Genomic DNA, 27,841 nt, shown 5'->3' with positions numbered 1-27,841 from the left:
ACTCACGTACATCATTCTCCACAGAGAAGATCAAACATCCAACAGCAGGAACAAGAAGAAAAATACATTTTTGAGTGGAGGGGGACTTAAAGCATAGTTGTAACAAAAAATACTCACCATACTAAAAACAACAACAATGCTGCACAAAGGGAAAGCAAAATTACCCATAGACGAAATGAGGACGCAATAACTGATCATTCGATAAGTCAGTAAACAATAAAGAATTGCAAACGTCTGATCCCTTTCTTCGTCTGATGACCTTATCTGTCCACAGATTGACAGCAAAACACTTCATCATTTCCATTGTTTAATGGTCACAGTTGAAGCACATGATATAAAAGTATATTTACAATGATAGTTTAAAATAAAACAAACAAAAAACAAATCATTTTTTTAACAATACACACTCATACCCAACAGCTGCTACTACGTAAGCCTGCTCCCCAAAAGTAGCAACCATATATATATATAAAAAAAAAACAAAAAACAGCATTAAAATTAAAAAGGGAGTAAAGTGCATGTAAGACAGACCTCCCTGTACAGACATTTCTGATAGACTGCAGAGAAGCTTCACTTGCCAGTCACAGGCACACTCCTAAAAATGTGTACAAAAGAGAAAACGATCAATTAAAAAATAAAATAAAATGTACACACCCACATGGTAAAGTTGTGCTACACAGTCACACTCACACACAGACACAAACCAGATATAAAAACATGGAAAGTTCTTAAAATGTCAACACTCACAATATAGACCTTTACATCCCAAAGAGAACATGGCAGAAAACGCACAAATATACACTCTGCCCTCAACACCCGATCCCCTAACCTGCCCCCCTGCCTCCCACACAGTAATACATACAGAAAATGTCTCGTTTCGAGTGGCATCAGAACGGCGAGAGGACACAAGAGATGAGCTGACTTCAGTTTATGGAGAAGTGAAGCTGAAATTGTTTCTGACTGACATTCCAGGAATCCAGAGTCTGACGTTTGTGCAGGTCAGATTTGGTTCAGACTGACTGAGGTATTGTGAAGTCAAAACAAGCATTAAAAAAATGACATAAAACCCAGCATGCCTCATCTCTCTTCCGCTGTACACAGCTATCCTGTCACCAGCTCTGGATACACCTTTCTTTGGGGGAAAACACGAATCTGTGGTGTGCGTGGTTCAACCTGAGCTCATGTGTGTTCAGATGCGCTGCTCTCGAAACAACCCACATCTAAAAACCAGCCTCTAGACAGCAGAATTGACTTTGATTGGTATCATTTTTCAGTACTTCTAATTGATGTAATTTACCTGTCAGATTGCACCAGAAGAGCAGCTTTATCATTTTCTTGGCAGCTACTCAGCACAACTAGCACATGATGAAGAGACATGACAAGAGGAAAACAGAGGCTACATTCCACCGAACAACAGGTCGGACTATCAACCAACAGCAAACCAGGAAATATCAAGTGGATGACGGAGACACCAACATGGGTGTGATGAGTGAATGTGTGCAGGCTCAGGAGGATTAGCATTTGAAACAAGTTGATTGTTTTTGCTGATTTTTTTGAACGTCATCTGAAAGCATTTATACTACACCACGTTTCTCCCAATTTAACTCATAGTTTGAATTTCACTTGGCCAGAACCTTCAAAGCCTTGTCACTGATCTGGCACTGAGACAAGTATCTCATGTCGCAGATTTCACAGGGGCTCTGGCGAATCTGCAGGGAAGAAAAAAAGTACAGAAAGTACTTTTCATATTCTTTAAGGCAAGAGGCATTTGTTTGTTTTGCTGAATAAACCTAAATATGCTTTAATTTCCATTTCTCACAGGCGTACACGAGCCCTCCCTCTCTCACACGCACTCATACAGAGACACACACGCCCGGTGAGGGTTACATGGTGTGGTAAAGGGTACTAGCAGTTCTTTTCTTAAGCCGCCTCAGGGGATGAGTCCTTCCATATTGCTGCCTTGCTGTCATAAATGTCAGCCCAGGAAAATGCAGGGAGTCTTGGTTAGAGTTGGGGAGTAGTCCTCCCTGTGGACTCTGATTTGATGGTGGAGGTGGTGAGGTTTCTCCAGCTTCAGGAAGCCTGTCCGCACCAGTGCCGTGGACCTGTGGCTGCTGGCCGGCTGAGGAGGGAGAGCTGTGGACCCGCTGTTTCTTGGACTCGTCGTTTACTGTGTGGCTCGGAGGTTGTGCTGAGGACGGGGCCATGGAGGAGCGGCTGAGCTCCCACTCGCTCAGGTCATTGGCGAGCAGCTCCAGACAGCCCAGTTTGGCCAGAGAGGCCGAGCGCTTCATCAGGGATGGAGGGGTGAGTCCTGCCTGGCGAATCCGGGCCTCCACCTCTCTGACCCTCTTCTGGATGCTGCTACCTCGCTTCTGAGCGGTTCTAGCGCTGAAGCCAAAAACCTGGTCCAAACACCTGGCCTTGCAGGCTCCGCCCATGCTCACCTCCTGCAGGAAGGCACCCAGCTCACACAGAGTCTCCCACGTCTCCCTCATGACAATGTCACTATGGGGTCCCTCTGTGGAGCAGTCCCAGTCTGTGCCTGACTCGAGCTCTGTCACGCCCTCCAAACACAGGAAGTTCACAGAGGCAAAGGGAGAATGGGCGGAGCGGTGGAAAGAAGAGGTAGAGAGCAATCTAATATCAGCAGGCTGGAGTTTGTGTCCTTTTGTGCTTCCATTATTATTTCCTAGTGCCCCCATCTCAACTACATCCCCACTCTCCCCTTTAACTGGTCCACCCTTCCCATCCTCCTCCTCCTCCTCTTCTTCCTGCATGCTGTTAACTTCTGACACCTGCAAGCAAACTGATGTATCCTGGGGATTGGACACTGTCCCAGAGTGGACGCTGGGTGGACGCCGCAGAGTGCAGGAGGAGCTGCCGGAGAGGGACGGTGGAGATGAAGAGGGTGATGGAGCCTCGTGCTCCTGTTTCATTCTTTGCTCCAGCTGTCGGGTGACACGCCGCACCGACCCCCTCGTCCAGTCGCTGTAGAGACCAGCAGGAGCTGCCTCCTCATCCTCTTCTTTGTTTTTCACTTCCTCTTTAATATTCTCAGCTTCTTTCTGTGATAAAACATCTCTATCCTCTATTTCCTGCCTTGACTTCCTCAATTCCTGGTCCTGCGAGCCCTGAGGCTCCGGTTGGCTGAGAGGGCCGAGAGGTGAAGCCTCTGCGTGCGCTGCAGGCTTCAGTCCTGTGACCTGCACAGGGACGGCCATTTCCTACAATGAAAAGAGAGATAATAGAAACTTTAATTCAGTTTGAAAGCAAGATAAAAGAGTTAGTATATTCATAGTAACTCAGAAAACATTCAAGCACAGCTAATTCAGGTGTGACAGATAGATGCTCTACCTTTAGGCCACCAGGTGTCGCCCTTGGTCTCAAGTAAGCAAAAACCAAAATTAGGCCAAATTTAACTGCTGTGGATTCAACAAACTTCCAAATATAAGAATTAGAATTTTATCTACGAATTATTTTGATAGTCTATATTACATTACAGCCTTGAAAAAAAATAGAAACACGAGAGGAGCCTGAGAGTCTGTGACTGAAAAGCACTGACATGAGTGCTTGCAGAGGAAATAAGCGTACAGTGGTTCTGGAAAGTTTTGCTATAAGAAGTCTTACTTTTCTTTTCTCCTCCTCCTTCCCCTCACTGCTGGAGACCTCCTGAGGCGGCGGTTGCTGCTCCTTACCACAGCTCTTCAGCTGGCAGCTTTTACCATCTTGACTCATTCCCTTGAACTTTTCCCTGGCACTGAAAAAGTTAATGTGATCTGCACTGTGGCCAAACAACGCCTCGTTGTTTGGTGGAATGGCACTGGGGTAGCTGATAAAATCACTAGTGGAGGGAGGATGGGCTGCTAAACCGTCCACGGGCGAGCCACACAGCTGCTGGTCACAGTCTGTTTTTTTGACAGGCACTGGTGCAGACAGACACTGGGGTTCAGCCTGTTGTGTGCTTGGTGTTGGTGTTGTCATGGACTCAGGCACTGACACGAGCATCGGTTTTATCACAGGGAGAGAGGAGGACAACGCCTGTGGTTTGATAACTTCATCCATGCAGGCTGGGGTTGGGGATGGAACATGGGAGAGAGGGAGTTGGTGAAAGGGTTGAGGCGGGTGAGGCTGGCCCACTGAAACACTCTGTGCAACAGTCACCGCGTCTGTGTTTTGAAGCTCAGGCACCACAGTAGTGGCCTTTGGCTGGGAGAGAGGAGGCGATGAGGGCTTCTCCTCAGAGTCACATAAGCCGTTGGAGAGCGGGGGAGATAACTGAGACACAGAGCCGGCTGTGGACTCAGGACAAGGGGAGTCCAATTGGCTGATCTGGACTACAGCAGAAAGAGAAGGAGCCTCAAGGCTTTGAGCTTCAGCATCGCCTGATAGGACTGCCGCCCCCTCAGAGGACGAAGAGCTGAGCTGATTGGACTGGATGCCAGTATCAGGCTGGCTAGTGGAGTGTGCTGGTTTGCCAGTGCCGGCCGACGTTCCCAGCGATTCCAGAAGCTCTTTCACAGAGGGACCAGATGTGCTGCTGGCCTGGTTACGGGGGTTGGAGTGACCCAGGCTGTGCGGTTGGGCGTAAGATTTAGACAGTGGCTCATGGTGGTCAGATAGGTCGCTGTCAGAGTGAGAACGCCACAGTTTGTTGTGTCTCTGCCTGCTGTGGGACACGATGACAGAGGGGTGGGGAAAAAAAAAAGAAAAACAGCTTGTCTTATAGTCTTTTCATGTCATTCTTATCCTATTAATGTAAATATACACAGAAACATGCAGACACAAGTTTATAATAATTTTATAAGATCACTGTCCTAAATGTATTGTAACATTGTAACATTTCATTGGCCTTAGCCATCATATAGTCCATACACTTGTGTGAGTTCATATGGGTACCTGGCGAGCAGTATGCCCTGATACTCCTCCAGCTGTCTCATAAAAGAGGGGTTCGGTTTGGTCACAGCCCGACGCTCCTTGACATAATCAAAGGCCTTTTTCAAATCCCAGCCGTGCTCCTTCATAGCGTACGCGATCACAGTGGCTGCAGAGCGACTTATACCCATTTTACAGTGCACCAGGCACTTGGATCCAGCTTTCCTGGAGTAGATGCGAAGAATCAAGCACATGTATCAGCTTATCATTATCAACACTCCCGTGAAAATGAGAATGTGCAGTCGTCTGAAACTCACTTGGCTCTAGATATAAATTTGTAGGTGTCATTCCAATAAGCGAGCAGGTCAGTGGCCTCCTCATCATAAACGCGGATGTTGTGGTACTCGAACACACCAGGGAAGAAGTTATCAATCTCCCTCGTTACATTCAGGATGTACTGAACCCTGAGAATGAGAAATGAATCAAAATATTTGAACACAAAACATTTAATTTCGTTCTGGCACAATGATCGCTCGGGTCTTATCACATAATACTTGATGCTTTTATTGACTTCGGTACAGCGTGTTCTCTGTCGTGGGTTTTGTTGTTTTTGTCCCCCTCCTTACCCGCTCTTCTGCAACTCCTCCAAATTGGATGCATTCCACTCAGATCCCTGTAGGAAACAAAAGCAATCCTCAGACTAGTTCAGAGCCTTCAGCTGAACTTTTTTCATAATGCTTAAATCCTGTGACAAGGCATGTCTGACATCCAGCATGCACTCCGAGCCAAACAAGAACAAAGTACTTCAAAATTAAGAGGAATTACACAAGACTATCGCATATTTTGCCAGGTTTCCCAGACATGGATTAAGCCTGATGTACAACCAGTGTTCATATATTTTACTTCTAAGAACTGAGACACTTCGTTTTCTTAAGTGTTGTAATTCACTCATTTGTAATCTAGCAGTTCTGGCAGTTCTTCTTCGTGCGGATTTCAGTGTAATTGGGCCAACATTGGCGGCAAAAGCAGCAGTGGTGCGCCAGAGGTGTTCTGACTCAACCTACCAAGAAGACGTGGTCAAAGATTTCTGTAGGACTGTCCATCTGGCCCAGAATGACAATCATCTCATTGTCGATGAACTCCTTGAACTCTCGCAGGTTGCACGTCATGTGCATTTCCAACTCTGTTCGTATCTTCAGAACACACCCAGCCGGAGAACACGCAAACACAAAGATAAAATCTTAAAACAGTATAAACTTTAAAGGCAGCCATTCCTTGGGAGCGACCCAAGCTGTTGCAAAAACACAAGTTTCAGAGATGAATGCATCTGTTTGAAGCATCTTCGAATGCAGCATGTGAAGCGCTGACTCACCTCTTTGCAGGTGACATTCTCAAGGTCTTTCTGCATCATGATCTCCCTCAAACTGGTTTTGATCTGACGCTCTGTCAGCTCCCTTTCTGTAGGTCTGCAGAAACACCACAACATTGAAATATGTTACATAAACTAAGTGCAAGACCATTTCCATTTATGAAGTGTTGCTGCCAACATACACTGTGTCATATAGAGGAGATGTCTGACCAAAGCATTTGATGGTACTATGTGTATTATGACCAAATATGGAATGGTAGTGATTTTAATTTCTGCAGTTCATCTTTCAATACAAAAAAGAAATTATTCGATCATATATAGGGAGAAAATAAAAAGTGGAAAACATAATCCATAGAATGTGGAATACTTACATGTCAGAGAAGAGCACGGGCGAATCAGCACGGTGTGACTGCACGTCCTGCATGGCATTCCACTCGTTGATGCGTACCTGGTCGGACGAGACCCTGCTTTGATAGTAGCTGACCCAGGTGAGGAACAAGCTGCCAGGGAAGTAGTTGTGACAACGAGCCACCTCGCATGCTTTATGGAGTGACTGGAGGGCTGACCTGCGATCGAGTGAAAAATGAGATTGCGAGACGGATGAAGGGCAGAGAGTTTGAGATCATGACTGACAAAAAGACCTTCAAATGAATAGTTTTAGATACCAACACAAACACTCGCAAACAATAAAAGGGCACATATCCATTTCTATTGAGCGGAGTGATTAATGGAGTGTGACTCACCACATGGCCTGCACAGAAACGGGCTTGAATACGTGCACTCTGTTATCGGTTGACACGCTGAAACCCCTGAGAGGGAGGAGAGAGAGGTGAAATTTAGAAAAGACAACGACACACATCTGAGCAGCCCGGTGTTCAGTGTGTGTTGGCTCTGCGGTTAAAGTACGTTTCTTACCCATCACCGTCCAGATGGATCAACGTGTCGCTCCATAATGGCAAAACCAGGCCTACAGAACATGAGCTGGGAGGAGGAAAAAATTCTCTGTGTTACAACTCAGGATCAAAAAAGGCAGGCTCATATAAGCGTGTGCATGTCAACGTCTCACCTATCTACAGGACTGAAATCCATTCCCAGCACCACGCTCTCCTCCGTGTCCTGACGACCATTGGTTGACACCACCACCATGTAGCGGGTGATCTGAGCGTGGGCGCTCTCCAGTCGAACCGCCTGGAGCGCCAAGAACACGGTTGATGTTTATACAGTTGATTGACAACCTTCAAACTGAACTGTGTGTATGTGTGTGTGTTATAGTGTGTACTCACCAGTTTGATGTTGTCCTCTGGTCTGAGGAGTGTGAACATGGTTTGTAGATGCTGCTGGATGTCTCCTGGTAGTATGAGAGTAATAAAACACAACTCTGATCAGTGTCGAGTACGTTATTTGCCACAAGCACCATTAATACAGTCAAGCAGTTGGATGTTCTTGACCTTTCACCTCACCTGCATGTTTGCTGCGCAGCTGCGAGAAGCGAGAGGCAGAAGAAGGGGAGGACCCATTTCCTCGAGGTAAGAAGAGAGCAGCTCCTTTGACTGTCAGGAAACTTTCACTGATGCTGGACAGATGGAGGGAAAAGAGGAAGAAAATAAAGTGAGTGATAACCGCCTATAAATACTAATAAACCGACCTGGAAAGGCTATACGGCTTTTAATCTTTAAATGAAGTTGAATGGTCAAACAATTGACTCCAACTAAACCAATTTTTTAAAACTCTGAAGAACTAACGTTCAATCCCCAAGCTCTCTGCTTAAAAGATAACTATTTCTATACAAATTTATTAACAATCTATTAATGATCATTTTTCCACATGAATTTGCCAAATTGCAAAGTCTCAGCTTCTCAAACATGATCATACATTCAATATCTTTGGGGACTTCTGATGGGTGTTTTTCACTATTTTCTGACAACTAATAGAATAAATGAATTGTATGTGTTGTCCTCTTAATACCAGAGACATGTAAAGCTAACACTGGTGCTGTTATTGCGGCTACTGTGCCTTTTATTCTCCCATATGACGGATTTTGTGCCTTAAAGTTGAAGGTGTTTCAATAACAGTGATTTAATGTCTTCTTTTCTTAGAAAATACACGACATCCTAAGCAAACATCATATACTAAACAATAATGGAAAGATCGGTGTGCCTTTATGAGCTCACTACACTGTGCAACAAACAGCAGCTGCTTCTAATAATGTGCTGGCTTAACTGAACTGGACATGATCATAAAATGACAGAAGGAAAGACAAAGACATACGGAGTCATCGAGGAAAACAAACTGTCCGCTCGTTACTAAGCAGTTCTCTTTTTCATTCCGACCTCACTGTTTCTCAAACCAGCAGACGTACCTGCAGTTTTTAATCTTTGTATTTTACAGACAATCAAAACTTAACTGGCTTTGACTGAGACTTTTGTCCTTTCTGGCCCAAAATAGAAAAAGAGCATGAAATTGGCACCTCCAGCTAAGCTACTTGGCACTATTGCAATTGCAACAATAGAGTTATGTAATGGACTTAAGATGCACAATGCATTCCTTTGACTTTGACACTGCTCTGACGTTTTTTGAGTCACGGCCAAAATCATAGCAAGATACGATTACATTATGGATTAAGCTGTCACCAAAGTGGAAGCCTCATTGTGTTTTGTAACGACGGAGTGAACGCAGATTCACCACTAATGCAATTCATCCCTGATGAGAAATATAAGCTAAGGCTTAGGGCGGTCTATCAGAGACAGGAAGTCCAATTCTGTCACTGCGAGGACAGAGCAGGTGAGGGACAGAAACAAGGGCAACTTCAGAAAAATGGCTTTAAAAGTAACCAGTTACAGAAGAAAATTCTGTTTCCTTCAGTTGAATAAGTCTCGGGACCTGAGGCAAGCAAGCATAATTGTGTGAAACTCCAGCGTCTACGACCTCCGTAGGCCAACCAAGCAATCAACAGCAACAAAGATCGTGCACTGATATTAGCAAATGACAAAACCAGACAGAAATTGTGAAAAACCATCTATATCCAAAAGCCATTGACTGAACAAAAATAACAAAGATACATTTGGGACTTTGTCTTCTGGTTGGCGCACCCAAAAGATCCTCAGTCCTGTGGCCTGTGACAGTGTGTAAACACACACTAGATGGATGTCTTACATAAGCATGAATAATGGGTACGTGCAGACACACTACGTCTTGACTTAGCTGATCAAACACATAAATTGCCAATAAATGTCAGTGTCATTCCCACTGACTGTTCTCCAAAGACACCCGGTGGACAGATTAATCACATCCTCTGATTCATGAACAATCTGTCTCAGGTACACTGTGTGCCTTCCTGCTAGATGCATTTGAGGCACATCTAAAATGAAAGGGGAAAAAAGGTGGGTGGGAGAGGGTGCATGTGAACAGATGAGTATGGCATCTGGCAGATATTTCACAAGAGGCAAAGGGAAGGAAACGTCTTCCTGCAGCCACCGACTCCGCTGTCATATCCTTCCCATTAAGTCATCATGGGAAAACCGCATGCCTTTGCCATACTAGATCACTGTTCGCAAACACTGGAGAGCAAGGCAAATGGGAATATGAACTGTGTCGAGACAAGTAAGCTTCAAGTCAGAAAAAAACACCCAACCACTTACTGATGTTACACAAACTGAGTCAGTCTAGCAGCCTACATTGCACAGCAGGGTGGTGAGAATAACGTTATAGCCTCAAAACGATACTACAATGCATAGTTTGATATGCTGACAAGGAAAACCTGGAGCTCTGAGCACAGATATTCAGTAAACTTACAGCTGATAAATTTCCCCCTGAGAGATCACGGAGTTCTCGGTGAAATGCGGTCTCAGCTTCACCCCGCAGCAGGCGCAGAAGCAGCCGGCTGATGAGCTCCGTGGCGCGGTCACAACACCGGGAGGCATCGCCGCTCTGGTGGCGGGGGCAGGGCGCACAGAGGCGGGCTGTGGTTACCGTTAAGTCGCTCTTCAGGAGGCTTGCGGTCTAAGATCTCACTTTGCTTTTAATGGACATCGCGGGTTTAGGGACTGATCCGTTAGGAGGCTTGAAAAAGCGTGGCACTGCAATATCCAGGAACTGCGGAGATGTATTGGTTCATGTACTCGTCTGGCGGTGCAGGTGCGTCTTAACATCTGCTCAGCGTGACCGCATGATTTATCTGCGGCAGGCTGCGGTAAATGTTGCCGCTTGAAGGGCGGAGACACACGCGGTCCAATGAGTGAAAAGAGCGCTCCGTCGACGGCTGTATGGGGGGTTATTAGTGCCATTATGAAAAAAATGAAAACAGATTAATGGAGACAACTCTTATGTAAGAAAACGAAGTTAATTAGTCATAAAAGTCATTAAAATAAATAATAATAATAAAATGGAGCAGACTTTTCCTGGCACTCACAGAATGGCTTCATATGACTAATGCTGGAAACAGGGCGCCCCCTAAACCATCTGGATTGTGGGAGTAACTGCAAGTTGGGTGGTGCTTGGTTTCACAAACTTTCTGGTATTACAGCTAAACTGTTCATTAAAATATGTTTCTGAAAACACCTGCGGCAAGAAAGTAACAGAACACACTGCCTTGTCTGACAGATGGACTCGTTTTCATACAGTTGAGGTCAAGTCCCATTTGTTCAAACACAGATAAGATGCCCACACGTGCTCAAAGGTGATACTGCTCTGGGCTGACTGTGCCATTGTTTTCCGGTGGGGAGAGTGATGGTGCCCAGCTAGGTGTGACCACTACCTTTGGAGCTCAAAGCTGCACCGAGCTGCGCTCAAAGTTCACATCATTTCAAGTTTGGCTGTGGTTGCTGCTGACTTATAACTAATCACTAATAAGAGAATAAAAAGGCTTTACAGATGTACACTGTAGGTACAATGTTATTATTATATCAATATTATGAACTGCTCATTCCAAGCATAATATGACATGCTCTTTCAGTCCGCCCTTTCCTCGACCAGTCGAACACTACGATCAACAGAATTGTACAATTGTTGTATAGCTTTTTCACCTAATGCATTTTGCTTTTAAGCCTTATTCAACAGGCCACAGCGTCACTACTAACAAAGCAATCCCTGAACCCCTTACTTTAGCCTGAAAATGGCTTTCACTTGAACAACTACTCAACATGACGTGGTTTTCTCTATCTGTCAGGGTGTTCTGGTGTTATTTTTGTCTATAACACCCAGCTCCACGGACAATTTTCTTTCATCTCCAGATGACAACGGCATCAGACACCTGGTGGCTTAGCTTCCATGACAACACTTGTCCTGATTAAGCATTAATTACTCCCTACAACAAGTGGGGCTTCCTCTTGAGAGTGAGGGCCACACACTCATCACAAGGGTTATGAAGTTGCGTAACTTACTCCACGTCTGTAGCCTTTAGGGAAAATTTTCGCCAGTCGCAGTGACACTTGAGACCTTAATGTGCTGCTGCTTCCAGCAACAGCAACAGCAACAGCAACAGCAACAGCAACAACACCAACAACGGAAAAAGGATTGAGAAATCCAAAAAGAGACATCAGGAGCAAACAGGAGTAACTTGACCTTGACTTGGTTACGCTGCTTGTTGATCCCTCATGGTTTCAATTTGGGGGATGGATTACAAACTGAGGGTAAATATGTGGCCACCACCTGACTGCCCATCCATATCACAGGATAAACAACAACTGCAGTGGTGTTTTTCTTGTAGGTCCATCAGTGGCCCGTGTCATACTACATATGTGCGCATGAGCTGTGTGTGTTTTTATATTTTATGCTCCTCTCGATGGTCCTTGATCAAGCAGCCAGGTGGACAGATTCAGCAGCAAGATGAAGTGGATAAATTAACCCCACGATGTTACAAGCTTCGACCTCCTCTCAATGATCTTTACAGGCAGAAATTGTTTATTTATTAGTCCGCTGAGTCATGGGTGGCTTTAACATATCAAAGTACTAGATGGTGTAACAGTATTGTCAAAGCATCAAGTGGAAACATTAAAGGGGACAGAGACAAACAGCAGGAGATCAAGGGTTCAGTGTATGCATGACCACTGTCAACATTCAGAGCAGACAGCAGTTAAACGAATGTGGCTTAAATACTCATCAGAAGGCCCTCATCACTGCTACTTCATCTAACAGTTATCCAATCAACACCTCACCTTGCTTTGCTTGTCATGAGGTTGCTTTCTCTTTCTCTCTATCTTCTATCTTTAATTGTAAATATTCATTACATCTGCTGTAAAGGCACTGTAGGTCTAGCTAGGAACATAATCCTGTTCTCAGTCTGCCATGGGCCAGGTCGTCCTATTGCTCCATGGACTCTCAGCAACCCACATGTTAGTGGTGTTGGACCCATCTCTCAAGTTCCAGCTTACTGTTCTCTCATTTGACTGCTGAAAGTCACACCAATGACAAGCAGCGAAGGCCAGGATGTGGTCGTTACATGCAGACAGACACCGGACACTGCTCTGTTGCTCTTGCGTCTCCACGTATACAGACACAGACAGTTGATCACATCACATATATAACACACTGCACCAGTGTTTGTGATGGATTTGAAGCATGCGTACACAAAAACAGCTTCAGTACACACGCATCTATTGCAGAAGCAATTGAGTTCTGTACGTACGAGACACTGACAGGAAGTCAATCTGTTTATTTACAGCCGAATCCATCTGCCAGACAACATATCTGACAGACCACATATATTAGATTACAACGGAGTGAGTGAAAAGATTCATTTCATCTGACTAAAGGATTATGTAGATTACAAAGGACCAGAAATACTCTTCAACTGAAGCACCATTCAAAATTCCTCCCTCTGTGGGCCCTCCGGTGACGTTGCTGCTTCAGCTGGCGTCACTGCTGTGCTGATGTCACTGACTTTAATCAGCAGCACTGCAGTAGGCCCTGCTTTTGCAGACATACACACTGCATCACTAAAGCTTTATTCCAGCCTGAATGCATGTCACTACCTGTGTCAGAGATGAGCTCTGCTGCAGCGGCTGGCTTCTACAGCACAGACGTCAGCAGTGTAGGAACATGAATATTCAGTGTGTGGGCTCACTTTCATTCAACTATTTTTGCCTCTTTGCTGACACACCTAAGCCCATCTGGATGTGAACACTCTGTACTGCAGCTTGGACTCGACAAATCAGTTTTTCAGTGTGTTGACAAAATCCCCCTCTTTTCTCTTCCTGTAAAACTTACCAAAACTAACCAAATTATATTTGATAACTCATCTTGAACTCAGGTGTGAGTACATAAATGTATCTAATCAAATGTGATTTGGGGTAATTAGCTAATCCCGCCCATCACATAAAACCACACTTGGACCGTTTGCTGGTGTGGGTAGTTAGCAGACCAGTATCATAGCAGGAGGTGTGTGTTTGGACTTCAGCTGGCAAAAACTTTGTTTACATTTGCGAATGACGTAAAACTTTTTTCATTTATCCCTTATCCTCCTCCTGGTCTAGCATTGCGAGTGAGGGAGGTGTGGATGAAGATGAACAGTTACCTACATCTCCAAATTTTTCCACAGTTCCATAACACCCTGTATTTATTAAGCCACGCCCTTTATGAGTGATCCTATCACATCTGTAGGATCTGAATTTGCTTTACGATCAAGGATAAAGCTGAAGTCCATTACATTTTGTGCATTGTTGGTATGCAGTACTGCACATGTGATGTCAGGCTTCATTGCTATATGTTATAAACAACTATCTAGCTAGGTGAGTGTAAATTCTGGTGACTTACTAGGTCATGTGTTGAAACAAAGTTTCTCACAAGAAAAGTAGTGAGCCCTTACCAAGAGCAATAAGACACACAACAAGTTCAAGCAACTGCAAATACCAATCTTAACGTCAAACAACACTCCAACACACAGATGACAAACAAACAATACTTCCTGGACTCTACAGCCTGCTAAAACTCTGTATAACAAACAGCTCCTCATTGATATAACAGCAATTCAAAGAGGAAGTCAAGATGAGGCTCACCTCCACAGCAGGAACTTGATATTCATTTACTGGTATGTGCTCTTTTGAAAAAATCTTATGACATGTCCGTGCAAGTAACAAGGTCACGGTGTCACATATTCCAGTGTTGAGTGGAACAGCATACAGTCAAATCAAGTATGAGAGGATCTCTGATTTTCACAGAAAATGTCACATTTAGCCAAATGTGTATGGCTGTATGAAAGGTCAATGGTCGAATAATCTTAGGACTCCAACGCAAGACATTGAAAATAATATGAGTCTACAAAACAGTGATGACTTCTGATCTGATACCTGTCTCTCTCTCTTTTAAACATAACCCACACACACACACACACACACACACACACACACACACACACACACACACACACACACACACACACACACACATCAGCATGTGAATATAGATTTCACTCCCAGCTGCACAAATACAGAAAGCCCTCAGTTGGATGGCACAAAGCTCCAATGACCAGACAGACACAGAGGCGCTCTGACTTTGGGAGGGGCTTCCAATCTGCTCCTGGATCAGCCGTGCAGCTCCCCTGACCCACATACCCAGACCTGACTCACGGGGAGCCTACTGCCCTCTGATGGACAGCCAGCGAAACACAGTGACTCTTTCCATACATGAGAGGACTCCAGGATTTAATTTACTGAAGGGCCAAATTACACAAAGGGAGAAGTAAGAATGCTACTGCAACTTCAGTTCACTGGTATCTCGAAAACATAAACACAGCAGTCAGTGGAAGGAAATTGCTGGTGGCTGGTGGCCTAAAACCAGTTGTAAATGTGGTTGCATAAAACAGGATAAACCAGATTCTCAACTCCAGTTCAATGCCCGAGGCAACAAGGGACAGCACAGGATTGTGTTGCCACAATAGTACAGCAGCTCTTTGTATCAGTAAAGGAAGGAAGCCCTGCTGCCAGGGTCAGATACATTTAATGATTAAACATAAAGTGCTTCTTCAGGTAGAGTCTATTTTCTCCCCAGTCGGTCTAAGTCAGGTCGTGAAAGGTCAGAGGTCATGGGCAGAAATGCAAAAAGTTCAGCAAATTCTCCTGTTGTTTCTTTAACCACTCGACCAGACACTGCATTTCCCGTACAATATCACTGTAACCACACTCCTGGTTTAAGCTGTCAGAATCCCACTGCACATCATGTTTGTGAGTTAACAGGAAGAAGCTCTCTGCACTGCACCTCTAGCACTGAGGTCACAGAGGGGAAGGATGAAGAGTTCAATCAATGTCTTACCTCCTCGGCTGAGAGCGGCGGTCATCCTCCCCACTACCGGACTCCTAAAGAGATCAAATGAGAAGATTGCATTCAGTAATGTGTAAGTACACGACTATGTTGGACGGTCAACAGCTGAGCTTGAAGACAGAGACACAATATGACGCAAAACTATTTTGATGTTAATGATGCTGATATACCATGTACAAAATCCCCCAATATAACTTGTTCTAATTAATTTAGATACTCTAAATTGCAAAGCACTATTTACATTCACAGTATGATTATGTCCAAAGATAACAGACAAGCCCTTCTCAGCAATGTGAAAACAGTCCTATCAGAACTTGTTTTAATGCCTGAGTCATGAACTTACTTATGTTTTATAGTATTAAATAGTTAGTAGTGTATACAATAAGTTGAAAAAAGCATTGATAATGTTGATGAATACTGAGAATTCTGAATACTAACTGCGACCATAAGCATGTTTTCAGTCTGTAAAGGGCTCTAGAATGTTTTCTAGATAAGTGCAGTATTAATAAAACTCAACTTTTACATCATAATTGAAAAATAGGAGACCTTCTACTTGAACAAAACAAGTAATGAGACAATGTATAAAGTGTAGCTTGTGCATTTCCACATTCACAAGCACACACACGCACAAACAGATGAAAAGTGCAAGTGGTATTCAACGCAGTGTTCAGCACTGCCTGAGCAGAGAGCAGCCGGTGCAGCTAGACAGGCAGGAGGGCAGAGTGGAGCTTCAACTCAATTTGCACACACTCCAGGAAAATGACCTCAGTCTGTTTTTAAGGTGTGGCCGGTCAAAGAACAACACATTCACGCACAAAAAACAAGCAGGGAGATGAAGAACAGGGAATAAGAGAAAAATCCAAATCACATCCAGTCAGCACACAGTGGAATATGAAGCTTTGCTCAATGAGAGGGCTAAGAATTAGTGGCAGATTAACACCTGGCACTCATCTTACAGCGCCAGGTACTTATCTTGTTTGCACTCTATGTGGGATTAACCAGCCTTAACAACATTACAAAACCATTAGCAGCTTCATAAAAGGAAAAAGTGGATTACAGGTTGATGACAGGCAACAATGGGACAAACACACCAAGTATTAAAATGGGATCTACAGTTATCCAGATAATACACAATTCAATCTTGCCTGTGCCTTTACACCTGGTATTTTCAATGTGTTCTTGTCATCCCCTGAGTTCAGCTCTCTGTTGTCCAGAGCAAAATCTGCACATCAGTAATTTGTGGTGACTGCAAATCACCTAAGATCTGAACACGAACCAGACTGTTCTGGTTTACTCCTTTTTTTTAATTTATCTGAGATAATGTGTCCAGATATGGATCACATTTTAACACCAGGTGTAAATGGGGTCAAAAGGATGCGCTCTGGAGGGGCTGCCTCAATGTTTTTGGTCTGACTGAAGCTATGTGGTATGGATGAAAAAATGATATCACTGTATCTGGGAAGATTCTCAGTCATCCAGCTCATGGTTGTCCAAGGAGGGTTGAATCAAGGGCAACTGGACTTGGTTGGAGAAACCATAAACACCTGAGACTCCCCACCAATCAATTAAAACTGAAGAAGCCCGTTGGATGAGAGGGGAAATGTTTCTACAACCAAGACCAATTGTGTTTGATTTGACCCTCCTTGGACAAATCACAGTATGTTTTATTATCTTTGAATGTCATCTGATGCATGCAGTTCATGCAAATTGTGTGCAATGTATATGTGTATTTCAAAGAACTGGTGAATTTTGGCTTAGTTATTGTTCAAGCAAAATCAGAAAGAATCTGGATAGAATTTACTACCAGGTCTTTTGAAACTGCTGCAGATCCAGTTCAACGTAAAACTCCATTATAGGCTCTCACACTCAACAGCACAAGACATATTTAAGGCAGATCTTGTGGATTGTTCAACACCACCATAGTATTTAAATCCCTTTGTTATATTGAACTCTTGCACATCACGGTGACCTGCAATTGTAATGAGCAAGTTTCAAATACACACAAAGAACCTGACTGTATATGTAAAGTCTCAGCTGCTGTTTGCCGCAATTGTGTCCTACACTGTGACATATCGCCCGACCTTTGTTGAGATTGGAAACACACTGAGATTTTGCATATATGAAAATGTGAGATTTTTCCAAAGCTTATGGAAATGTGTAGCGCAAGTGCACATGCTGGGCAAGTATCTGCAGGACTGGAGACAAGTCTGTGCTGCACTGGCGGCATGTTGCAGCATCTAGTGTCACCAGGTTAAAACTAGTAAAGGCCAAATGTGTGCTTTCCACACCAGTGAGGCTGGACAGATTCAACATATGGTTCAAGTAGAGATGGTGGTGAAAAAACACAGCTAGCAGGCATCTCAAAAAAGACTTCACACAAGACTTCATACACACATCACAGCAAGACCCAGAAAACCAGACATGCGTCTGTGCAATGCCTTATCAGTGTATGTTTGTGCAGGGTGCAAATTGAGAGCATATTTCCACAAGAAGACACTTCACATCCTTCATCACCCCTGTCTGCCATATATTGACATATTACACATGCATGTCTGCTTCCTCTTCTTTGACAGCTCATACTCCTGTCAAGACAAAAGACCTCACGGCTCACTATACCATCGCTAACATACATGATCGTCCAAAAGATAGAAAATAACACCTTAATACCAGTTGCAATATATTAACTACTCAAATAAGTCTTGTTTCAATTACTCTTGTATATAATTTGAGTAAATCTGGACGACATTCAGAACAAATTACCTAAAATGTGTGTACATAGTGTACAAGACAGCCATACTTATGTCTGCTCACAGAACCTGTTTTGTTCTCACAGCACAAAGAGGTGGGTAGGACAGGGTCTTTTTTTAAGACAGCAGTACCCAGAAATAGTTTGTGGCTGACATTCCCAGTAAAAATAAATAAATAAATAACTTGACTGCAGTTTATAACATTTATGTTCACTTATACCATGATAGCCATCTATATCATCATCCATCATCCATATCTTACAGGTAAATAGGTAATTCATTACACCCATACAGAAGTTACACACACTAACAATGTCTAATCAAGCCGCACTGGAAAGTGAACCATATCAATATTTATCACATTATATCACACTGACAAAGAAAAGGACTCCTGCAGACATGCTGTCAACAATACACACATCCCAACTGACACAAGGAGTGTATGAAGTGGTGTGATACAGACAGAGGAAGACATTTGAATGTATTATACTTCCTCAGTCTATTCCTGGTTGTCTGGTGAGGTTCTCTGCTTCTGTAAAAACAAGACAAACAGGGGGAGTAGAAAGAGAAACAACACCTGCTCCTCTGCTTTGCATGGGCACACTGCCGTCACCACACGCGCATGCACGCACACACACTCACTCACTCAAACAGACAGGAAGAGAGACGCAGACAGGTAAAGAAATACGTAGACAGAACAGAGAGATAGTGTAGGAAAGAGACAGACAAAGAGAGAGACACACATCCACAACCTTGTTTACATACCAAGACAGCATATAACAATAACGCAAGAGTAAATACCCGCATTCATGCGTGTCACAAGGCGCTTATTACGAGCGGAAGTGCATGACATTTTTCTTGGTAGACAGCTAAACTACAGCTCTGAAGCTGAACAACATTAGATAGCTGGCAGTTTTATTTACTGTCGCACGGAGGAACAGGACAGACAAGCAAACTTGTCTCTAATGTTGGACAGTAGTAACTCAGCTAACTGCCATTTGAACCTTTGAACTGGCGGAAATGTGCATACAGGAACCATGTCAACACTGGAGTACGACAAAACACACACACACACACACACACACACACACACACACACACACACACACACACACACACACACACACACACACACACAAAATGGGAAACTGCTCGCAAGATAAGGCTGAAAACGGAACTGTCTTTTCAAACACCAGCGTCAAAACATTTCAGAGCAGGTTAACTTTGCAGCGAAGACACCAACACTCTTAACCGAAAATGATGAGCCGCTATGTTTCACGCATGCGCAGGAGTACAAAGGCAAGGCACTTTATGACAGTCAGCAGCCGACAAAAAGACAGCGGAAATGAAGCCTCTCGTCGCCTTCGACAGCACAGAGATTTGGGCTAGGTGGTAGTGGCATCGGTAGTGGAGGAGGGTTCAAAAAAGGCGGCTCTTACCGAAACGCAGGGGCTGGAGCTGGTGCTGGGGGTCGGTGAACGCTGCACGGTAACCAGCGCCATTCAGCGACCGGGAAGCGGACACCTGAGAGGAAGCGACAGCGGCGAGCCGAGCATAATTGTCTAGAGGGGGAGAAAACCCAGCTGAACCCGGGTCGCCTCTCTTCTCTCGTTTTTCCTCTCTCTTCCTCTCTGATCGTGGACTGTTTGACTACTCCCCGGCTGTTTCCTCTGTCAGCGCCACCTGCGCATGCGCAACTGCCCTTAGTTTGTCAATCCCGATTAACCGTATGCGTGCCGGACGTCAACAAAGCAGTTAAGAGTAGTGTCTGTCAGTCATGGGAAAAGATGACCTCCATCGTCAGCCGACAACAATTACATTCAGATATTTTCCTTAAAGGGGTACTCTGTCCTGACTACACAAATTGTGTGTACTTCCATAACTTTTGAGGATTTGCAAGACAAAAATCTTTTAAACTAGTGGTCCAGATCGTTGCATAGGCCAAAATATCCTGACTTTTAGTCAATATTGTCGGCGAGACTCCAATAACACTGGATCCTACATTACCCCTGACATAAAACTGATGAGGAAAGTGATGTTGATATGTAAAATCAGATGAGTGCCCCTTTAAGACAGTGTATTTGTATAAATTGCACATCTTTACCAACTACTATTGTGCATACTATCAACTTAAATTATAAATACTAAGCCCAGAGACAAGAATTTTATTTATCACAAGGGAAATACTGGGACATCTTGAGACATGTGTCAATTTCCAATCTAAATTGAGAATATCAAACTTTTTTAGCAATCTTATCAAGTACTTTTTCAGAGGTTTAAATTAGAGTTAAATCTCAAGTCTCTAGAACCTCAGTCAAGTCACTTTCTCGGTAATTTTCTTGAATGTGAAGTCAAGTCAATAAAATCAATTCAAACTTGAGTTTGAGTTAAATTATTCAATATTGTAACACTGCATTAGCTTTCAGAGGTGTGTCGCTTCTAAAATACAAATATGAGGAAATGCAATGTGTAGGTTGGTGTTATAATATCCATGTAGTGTGCATGATTTTATTTTCATGTATTTGTTTAAGACAGTCAGTCTAAACCTGTAGTACAATGTAAAGCTTCAGAAAGGATGACAGGCCTGCCTCTCTAAGGGTTATCAACCTGGGAGTCATAAGTTATGTGTGCACACACATATATGAGCTTCACTGACGTGAGTGCAGTACTGACTAGGGGAAAATGTGATATTTCATGACTCCTGAGGTGTAACCTGCCTGTCTGAACCTTTACTGTGACACTGTTGTCTTCACTGCCTGGGCACAGATCAGGGATAGCAGCAACCATAGGTTGTCATAATCACACACTCAAATGTGAAGTGTGTGCCATCAGCATATGTAACACAGCCCAAATACCAATGCTTACAGGTATGCACATATTCACAACACCAGCACTACCACTATCATTACAGCTGGTGTACAACCTGGTTTCTGTCCCCATTCATCATACGAATAAATAATACAAGTCTAATAATCACAATGAATTGCCAAAAATTATAGATGTTGGTGGTGATTAGGATGTCTGTAGCTAGGCTAAAACAATACATGATGAGATAAATTATAATTTATAATTAAAATTTGTAGGTCATTATGCAAAGATTGGAAGAATGCTTCTCATTTATTGATACACAAAAGCTATTTGTTCAGTCACCAACTTCACCATTTGTAGTGTCTGTCCATCACTCCACCCATTCATCCATCCATCCATCAGGCAGCTTTAGTCGTGCTGTTTGTACCAGAGGGATTAGCAGTGAGGCCAGAGACGAGATGAGATGGAGATTACGACAGAGATAATGGTGTTTGGATTTAGAGTCACTCAGAGGAGGCAGTGGGAATGCAAAGCTACAGCTTTAATCACAGGTGAGCCGTTTGCTCTCCGATCAAGAGAACGACTTACTGCAGGTTTAGAATAGAGCAGCTGAACATAACAAATGACAAAATGACAGACAGCAGCCACACATTGTGAGCCTTGGTTTCCTCTGCAGAATGAATAGCAGACTCAAGTGCAACTGTAATCACAGTTAATCTTTTTAAGTAGCCCCTCATGTCATTGACTTCCCAAAACGTGACAAGCCCCTGTCTGCCCATTGTAATTATCTGTATAATAAATCCATTATATCCTATATGTTTGCTAATATATTGATGTGTGGTCACAGAAATAGAATAGAAATGCATTTATTGTAAGCTTTGGTTTCTGGTCATTTTGACATATAGTTAAAGACTTGGTCCCAGTCAGAGCCCCTTCAATAGCATATGAGATGACCTTAAGGGATGCAGGGTCATTACTAGTATAGGAAATATGGAAAGTTACATTCTGCCTCGCAAATTATGCATATTTTTCATAATATAATCTCATTTTCTTTTTTTGTTTTGGAATACAGTATAGCTTTACCTCATGATTTACCCTTTGGAGCAATATCACCTTCTACTGGTAACATCTCGACCATTGTATGGTTTTTAAAGTTGGCATAGAGATCTGTCCAAGGTAATGTGCTTTTATACTACAATGGCTTCATTATTTTCTAACAGACCAAATATTTCACAAATGAGTGATAAATTACATGACGGTCACTTGTTTCTTTCTGCCAATGAAAGTCCGCACATTCGCAACATGCTGATAAACCCAGATGTAGTCACCAGAAACAAATGTAAGCACCGATATATTATATTATATTGTATTATATTATAAATTTAGGTTCTGTGTAACTATCTTTACATAGCAGCTAAACCTAGCAGAACCTGACGTTTGTGACTTCGCTGAAATATTGTGACGAATCTGTCGCGCTCGTTCACAGTCAGCAGAGCAAGATGGCGGTCCCCACAAAACAGTAAGTTGCTAACATGCTAACGCGATCACGACCGTGTGTGTTTAACATTAAACGGCAACTGTTTCACTTGTTTGAGGTTACAGTTATAGTCGTGGTGACTCACTTAATTCATTGCAGCAGCCGTGGCGTTACAGGCCAGAGCTATCTGTAAAAACGGTGGTCAGTCCAGTGCTGCCCCTGCTGCTACTGAACGACATGCTAACGTTTTGCTAACCTCGCTTATATACTAGCTAGGTTAGTTAACGTTAACAGGAGGGTCCTTTCGTTTGTATAATGCTTATCACTTCTTTCATCTAAATTACGTCTTCATTGGAGCAGAAACACCGCAGCATTTTCTTTTTAACGTTATTTTTAACTTACCAATGACACATTATCAAGGACAGTTCATGAAACTTTGATGGCTGACGTTAGTCATTCAAACTGCCGTCAAATGAATCAATTTTGGGCGACTTCTGTTCCTCTTTTTGGTGGAGGACATTGCACTATGAAAAGTTCATGTACATTTGCACAAAGCCACCTGTCACAGAAACAAATTATTGCCCGCAAAAAACATTTTTTAATATGTAGCTGTTTTGCCACTGGAAAATTGAAAGGGCATAGCTACGTCTTTGCAAATTGTTAATCTACAGAATATCTATAATATATAGTTAATTTATAGTGCTTTGTTACAATGTCTGTTGTCTGTTTATGAGAAACTATATTTATACCACAATTTAAGGCTTCTCTTTTAGGTCATTTGCTGTTTATTTAAATGGCTGCTTTAGTTTTTGTGTTAGGTGCAAAGCCTTTGCATTTGTCCCAGTAGAAACACCACTTTTGCTGATGAATTAGGACTTGTGAAAGTTTTACATGTGAAATGCATGTCCAGGTGATTTTTGTAAGAAAGGGTTTAAGAAAGCCTTGTTTCCTGATCGTCCACAGGTACGGGCTGATCTTGCCACAGAAGAAAGCAGCGTCAAAGACAGCAATCCTGCAGAAGCCCTCAGTGTTCGGGGATGACTCAGATGATGAGGTGGGTAAATTTCTGGACTTGTGCCAAGCAGGACAATATAATTTGTCTCTTGTTATTCACTAATCTCTGCATGTGATGCAGGTTTTTGCACTGTAATGGAACATAAACAGAATCGTTTCCAGGTTTCAGTTTGCATTTTAGCAGACTTCTGTCCAAATACACTGAATATGTTATTTTTTGTTTGTCAGACCTCAGTTGGTGAGAGTCTGCAGAGAGAAGCTGTCAAAAAAAAGATGATGAAGCAGGTCAGAGCAATTCAAGTTTTCTTTATGTACAAATGCAGTCATTCCTCTGTGATTTACATTTCTCTGATATTTGTCTCTTTGTTATCCTTCTCGGTCTAAAGACACGTTTGGAGATGCAGAAGGCCCTGGAGCAGGACAGCACTGTATATGACTATGATGCTGTGTATGATGACATTCAAAATGAGAGACTTGAGAGCAACAAAAAAGTCCTGCATGGCGCTGACAAAAGGGTAATTTTGCTTATGTTAAACACTTGTATAGCTGCATTTGTCAACACTTGGATTTCAGTGTGATTGAATGGTTTGAAAGACTGTGCATGAGGACTCTGCTAAAATATGTAGGAGCAAGACACTAATTCCCTGTGCTGTGGGACTTCCACATGAATGTTAATTTAATTTTTTCTGTGTCTCGTTTTTACAGCCAAAGTATATCCACCAGTTAATGAGAGCAGTCGAGGACCGAAAGAAAGAACAAGAACGAAGGGAAGAGAGGAAGATCCAGAAGGAAAGAGAGGCAGAGGGAGAGCAGTTTGCTGATAAAGAGGCTTACGTCACGTCGGCCTACAAGCAAAAACTGCTGGAGCAGAAGGAGGAGCAGGAGAGAGAGAAGAGAGAGGCAGCGATGGAAGGTTCGACCAATACTTTGCAACTATTACAACCATTTTGTTGTAATGGATATGGTTTGACTTTGATACTCAAGATGTATCCAACAACATATAAATGTGTCAAAGTAACTTTTTATCATCCTTAAGCAGACTTGATATCATAACAACAATTAAAAAATGAGAATGTTCTTTCAGATATTTTATTGACAGCAGAGAAAGTTCATGGGAACTTAACGTGACCAGCTCCCTCAGTAAATGCTATTGTGTCAATTAAGGTTGGAGAAGTATGTCCTTCCTTAAGGCACGCAACGCGTTTGACTTTAAGAAATATAAAGGTGCAACAGCAAGAATTTTAGTTCAAAACATTCAAAAATTAACTAAAATTCTCAGCAGATTATAAAGAAATAACAGTTTTGACATTATGTTTTGCAGAGATACAGTGTCTTGCAAAAGTTTGAGCATAATCATGAATGTAAGTGATTTATTTGAATTATTCTTGTTTCATGTAGCTGCTTTGGACGTGAAGAAACAAAAAGACCTGAGTGGCTTCTATCGGCACCTGCTGAATCAGACTGTAGGAGAGGAGGCGATACCAGATCGCTCTGCAAACAAGTCAGTCATCGGTCTTATTACTTTCTCATCGATCAACACAAAACGCACAGACAGTACATGTCTTTAGCAACTATTCTGAGCATGTAATTGTGTCCCCACAGAACTCAACTCTTAAAGGTTGTAAAAGAGGAGAGGACTTCACCTGTTCCCTCATCTACGTCCCATGATAATATCCCAAGTTCATGCAGTGACATTGAGGAGGGGCAAGAGCAGAAGTCTGGGTTTAGCAAGTCTGGGACAGGCTCTGCGCACTCAAAACGGCAATACAGACAGAGGTCACCTTCATCAGGGAGCGGAGAGGAGAAGGAGAAGGAGAAAGAAAAGGAAAGAGACAGACATAAGAAAAGCCACAGAGATCAAGACAGAGACAGAGGGAGGGACAGAGATAGAGACCGAGAGCGAGAGCGAAACAGGGGAAGGGAAAGGGATGACAGACACGGAGGAAGAAGAGACGATAGGGATAGAAGGAAAGACAGGGACAGAGGCAGAGAAGATGACCGAAGCAGAAGCAAGGCAGATACAGAGAGGGAAGACAGGCATGGGAAGAGGGAGAGGAGCCCCAAAGAAAGAGAGAGGGACAAGAATGGGGAAAAAGACAAGAGAAGGAATCCAGATGAAGACAAGCGGAAGGACAGATATCGAGAAGAAGAGAAGGAGAGGAGGAAGGAACCAGAGAAGGAGAAGGCAGTGAAGAGGGAAGAGAAAGATCCGGAAAAGAAGGAACACGGAAAGGGAAAAGAAGATGAAGACAGGCAGGAAGGCGAGGAGGAAGCAGACATGGAGGCGAAAGCGAACAAGTTTGCAAAGCGCAGCACGGATCAGACTGTGAGTTCGGCGAGGGACAGGTACATGGCCAGACAGATGGCCCGCTCGGCCTGTAAGACCTACATAGAGAAGGAGGAGGACTGAGCCAACATCCCTGAACCACAACCTTTCTCTCACTTTGACAAGGCTAATGTTAATTTATGTTTTTTTTTTCTTTTTTTCAACAAAGACCAAAACAACGAGTTGGTTGCTTCTTCCGTCACTACATTCTGACTTTATTTTTTACTGAAGATGTAAATCTTAAAAAAAACTGGTTACAAGAGTTTCATTTGATTTCCTTTTCAGTGCGCAATAATTTCCTAAAACAGCTGGGCAGTGATGTTCTGAGCAAATGTTCCTTAAACAGGCATAAATAGAAGATTTGTTGGTGACTATTTTCAGCTGATTAATACACATTTGGTACATTAGTAAGTATTTACAGCACTACAACAGTGTTTATGGGACTGAGTCACAGTAAACCACAGTGCCAGTGTTCATTGTAATGAAAGAACATGTCACATAGTGCAACAGTAAAGCTAACTGACCACACTGGAGGACTGCGGCATAGAAGAATATGTCAGGCTTTGGCTACACAGGCAGTACTTGACAGTCAATGCTGTGTTGGTTTTCGTCTTTTCATGGGATTTGTTGACAATAAGAAAAAATATTTAACATTGCCAACCCCATCCTATAACACTGCACTGGAGAGATTCAAACAGCAGAGTGTGCTCATGGTCTGTGTGCCGGACAAAATTTTGTTTGGGAGGAGGGGGACTTGGATAGGTTTTTTTGATCCATCTTTGTTAAATATGAAATCTGATTTGTAAATATGAATTTTGAGCCTCTTGTACCATCACGTAAAGGAATGAGTGTATATAGGAAATGTTAGTTATGTTCAGGAAATGGGTGAACGGAGTGAGGTGTCAGCCGCTGACGTTGTGTTTGATCACTCTTGTGTCATTTTGATGCAGACAGTGATAAGTTAATAAAAACATTTCTGTTCCACATTTTCTTCCATTGCCTCCTGTTGCATGTACATGAATGTCTAAGGACTAATAACCCAATAATAAATAATAGCATGACACTCAAAGGGGCTTGGGGCCATTTGAGTACTTTTATTTTTATTGCTTTACATATTTTGCTCCTTTTACTTGAGTGGATGATGTGCATATTTCTGCCATGTTATGTTTTTTACATTGGATGTCTCGAGAAAGAAAATGTTATCCATAAATGGCATTAAGCGGAAATAGACTTACCCTTTCCCAGGTGATGTTGGTCACTCCATCTGATGGTTTGTCCATGAAAATACCTGTAAAGAAAACAAATGTCAATTTTTATCATGCAACATGAATGATGATTTAAAAGACATTTTTAAATGACTACAGTTTTCAAATAATGCTCATCACAGGAATAGAGGTGACTGTTAATCTGGTGAAGGAGCATGACTCCAAAAGCACTTTGTATTATTCAATCATTAGTTAATATTCGACCAAAACTTCTGGATGCAAACTTTGAAGAGGGTGAGTCCAACTGGGGAGTGTCTGCGATTCTGCTGCTGAGGTTCCTGCATCAGAGATGTTTTTTTTCCCGTCCTCCTCCTCCTCCTCCTCCTCCTCCTCCTCCTCCTCCTCCTTGTCTATTTTGGTCACCTGGCTGCGATACTGAGGATTCATTGCAGAGCGTGGAGTAATTAAAGATTTACAAGACGTGTTTCACCAAAAATGTTGAAATACTAAATGGAACAATGCAAAGCAAAGCTAATTAAACACAGTGTAAAACATGCTTTTGATTATAGGCCTCAAACAGATCTAATTACTTAGTGTCATTACTGTAATTTGCGGTAAAAAGACGCAGACAAAAGTTCAAATGCCAACTAAGTTTATGTACTGGTGCCAGCAAATTCTGTCAGTTTTGATAAATGTACTGTATGTGCAAACTCGTGTTATCCAACCCATTTTAAATTTACATTTCCACCCACTGAAGTTACATTATAG

General features: G+C 42.9%; 2 protein-coding genes across 4 annotated transcripts; one reads left to right on the top strand and one right to left on the bottom strand.

The window, feature by feature from the left end:
* Positions 1–294: 294 nt before the first annotated feature.
* Positions 295–19,942, bottom strand: ssh2b (slingshot protein phosphatase 2b). 2 transcript variants are annotated; one of them, XM_070982337.1, is made up of 15 exons: positions 19,683–19,942; positions 15,488–15,531; positions 7,705–7,817; positions 7,528–7,592; positions 7,311–7,432; positions 7,160–7,225; positions 6,988–7,053; positions 6,616–6,810; positions 6,248–6,341; positions 5,940–6,068; positions 5,502–5,548; positions 5,193–5,339; positions 4,900–5,100; positions 3,631–4,669; positions 295–3,227 (listed from the first exon to the last, which is right to left on the bottom strand). In XM_070982337.1, exons 1-15 carry the CDS (start codon positions 19,743–19,745, stop codon positions 1,884–1,886), a joined length of 3,735 nt encoding a protein of 1,244 aa, XP_070838438.1. In that variant the 5' UTR covers positions 19,746–19,942; the 3' UTR covers positions 295–1,883. The 2 variants fall into 2 exon arrangements, with proteins under 2 accessions (XP_070838438.1, XP_070838437.1); XM_070982336.1 differs by lacking the exons at positions 15,488–15,531; positions 19,683–19,942 and adding an exon at positions 10,037–10,420.
* On the top strand, positions 14,501–26,940 carry nsrp1 (nuclear speckle splicing regulatory protein 1). 2 transcript variants are annotated; one of them, XM_070982341.1, is made up of 7 exons: positions 14,501–14,504; positions 23,492–23,582; positions 23,771–23,827; positions 23,929–24,057; positions 24,248–24,455; positions 24,941–25,043; positions 25,145–26,934. In XM_070982341.1, the coding sequence occupies exons 3-7, from the start codon at positions 23,816–23,818 to the stop codon at positions 25,950–25,952; spliced, it is 1,260 nt and encodes a 419-aa protein (XP_070838442.1). In that variant the 5' UTR covers positions 14,501–14,504; positions 23,492–23,582; positions 23,771–23,815; the 3' UTR covers positions 25,953–26,934. The 2 variants fall into 2 exon arrangements, with proteins under 2 accessions (XP_070838442.1, XP_070838441.1); XM_070982340.1 differs by lacking the exon at positions 14,501–14,504 and adding an exon at positions 22,536–22,570 and having other exon boundaries at positions 25,145–26,940.
* Positions 26,941–27,841: the final 901 nt, after the last annotated feature.

This window comes from Chaetodon trifascialis, chromosome 16 (assembly GCF_039877785.1).
Source record: "Chaetodon trifascialis isolate fChaTrf1 chromosome 16, fChaTrf1.hap1, whole genome shotgun sequence".
Taxonomy (NCBI): Eukaryota; Metazoa; Chordata; class Actinopteri; order Chaetodontiformes; family Chaetodontidae; genus Chaetodon; species Chaetodon trifascialis.
This window is presented reverse-complemented; position numbering and strand designations above follow the sequence as displayed.

What these genes read in the sequence shown, in the direction of transcription:
- nsrp1 (XM_070982340.1), top strand. Translation starts at nt 22,551, where the DNA reads ATGGCGGTCCCCACAAAACA. An exon ending in GGGATGACTCAGATGATGAG is followed by an intron (nt 23,583 to 23,770) that starts GTGGGTAAATTT and finishes TTTGTTTGTCAG; the next exon opens with ACCTCAGTTGGTGAGAGTCT. An exon ending in CCAGATCGCTCTGCAAACAA is followed by an intron (nt 25,044 to 25,144) that starts GTCAGTCATCGG and finishes GTGTCCCCACAG; the next exon opens with AACTCAACTCTTAAAGGTTG.
- ssh2b (XM_070982336.1), bottom strand. Translation starts at nt 10,164, where the DNA reads ATGCCTCCCGGTGTTGTGACCGCGCCACGGAGCTCATCAGCCGGCTGC. An exon ending in GATTTCAGTCCTGTAGATAG is followed by an intron (nt 7,226 to 7,310) that starts GTGAGACGTTGA and finishes TCCTCCTCCCAG; the next exon opens with CTCATGTTCTGTAGGCCTGG. An exon ending in GTTTCTGTGCAGGCCATGTG is followed by an intron (nt 6,811 to 6,987) that starts GTGAGTCACACT and finishes ACTCGATCGCAG; the next exon opens with GTCAGCCCTCCAGTCACTCC.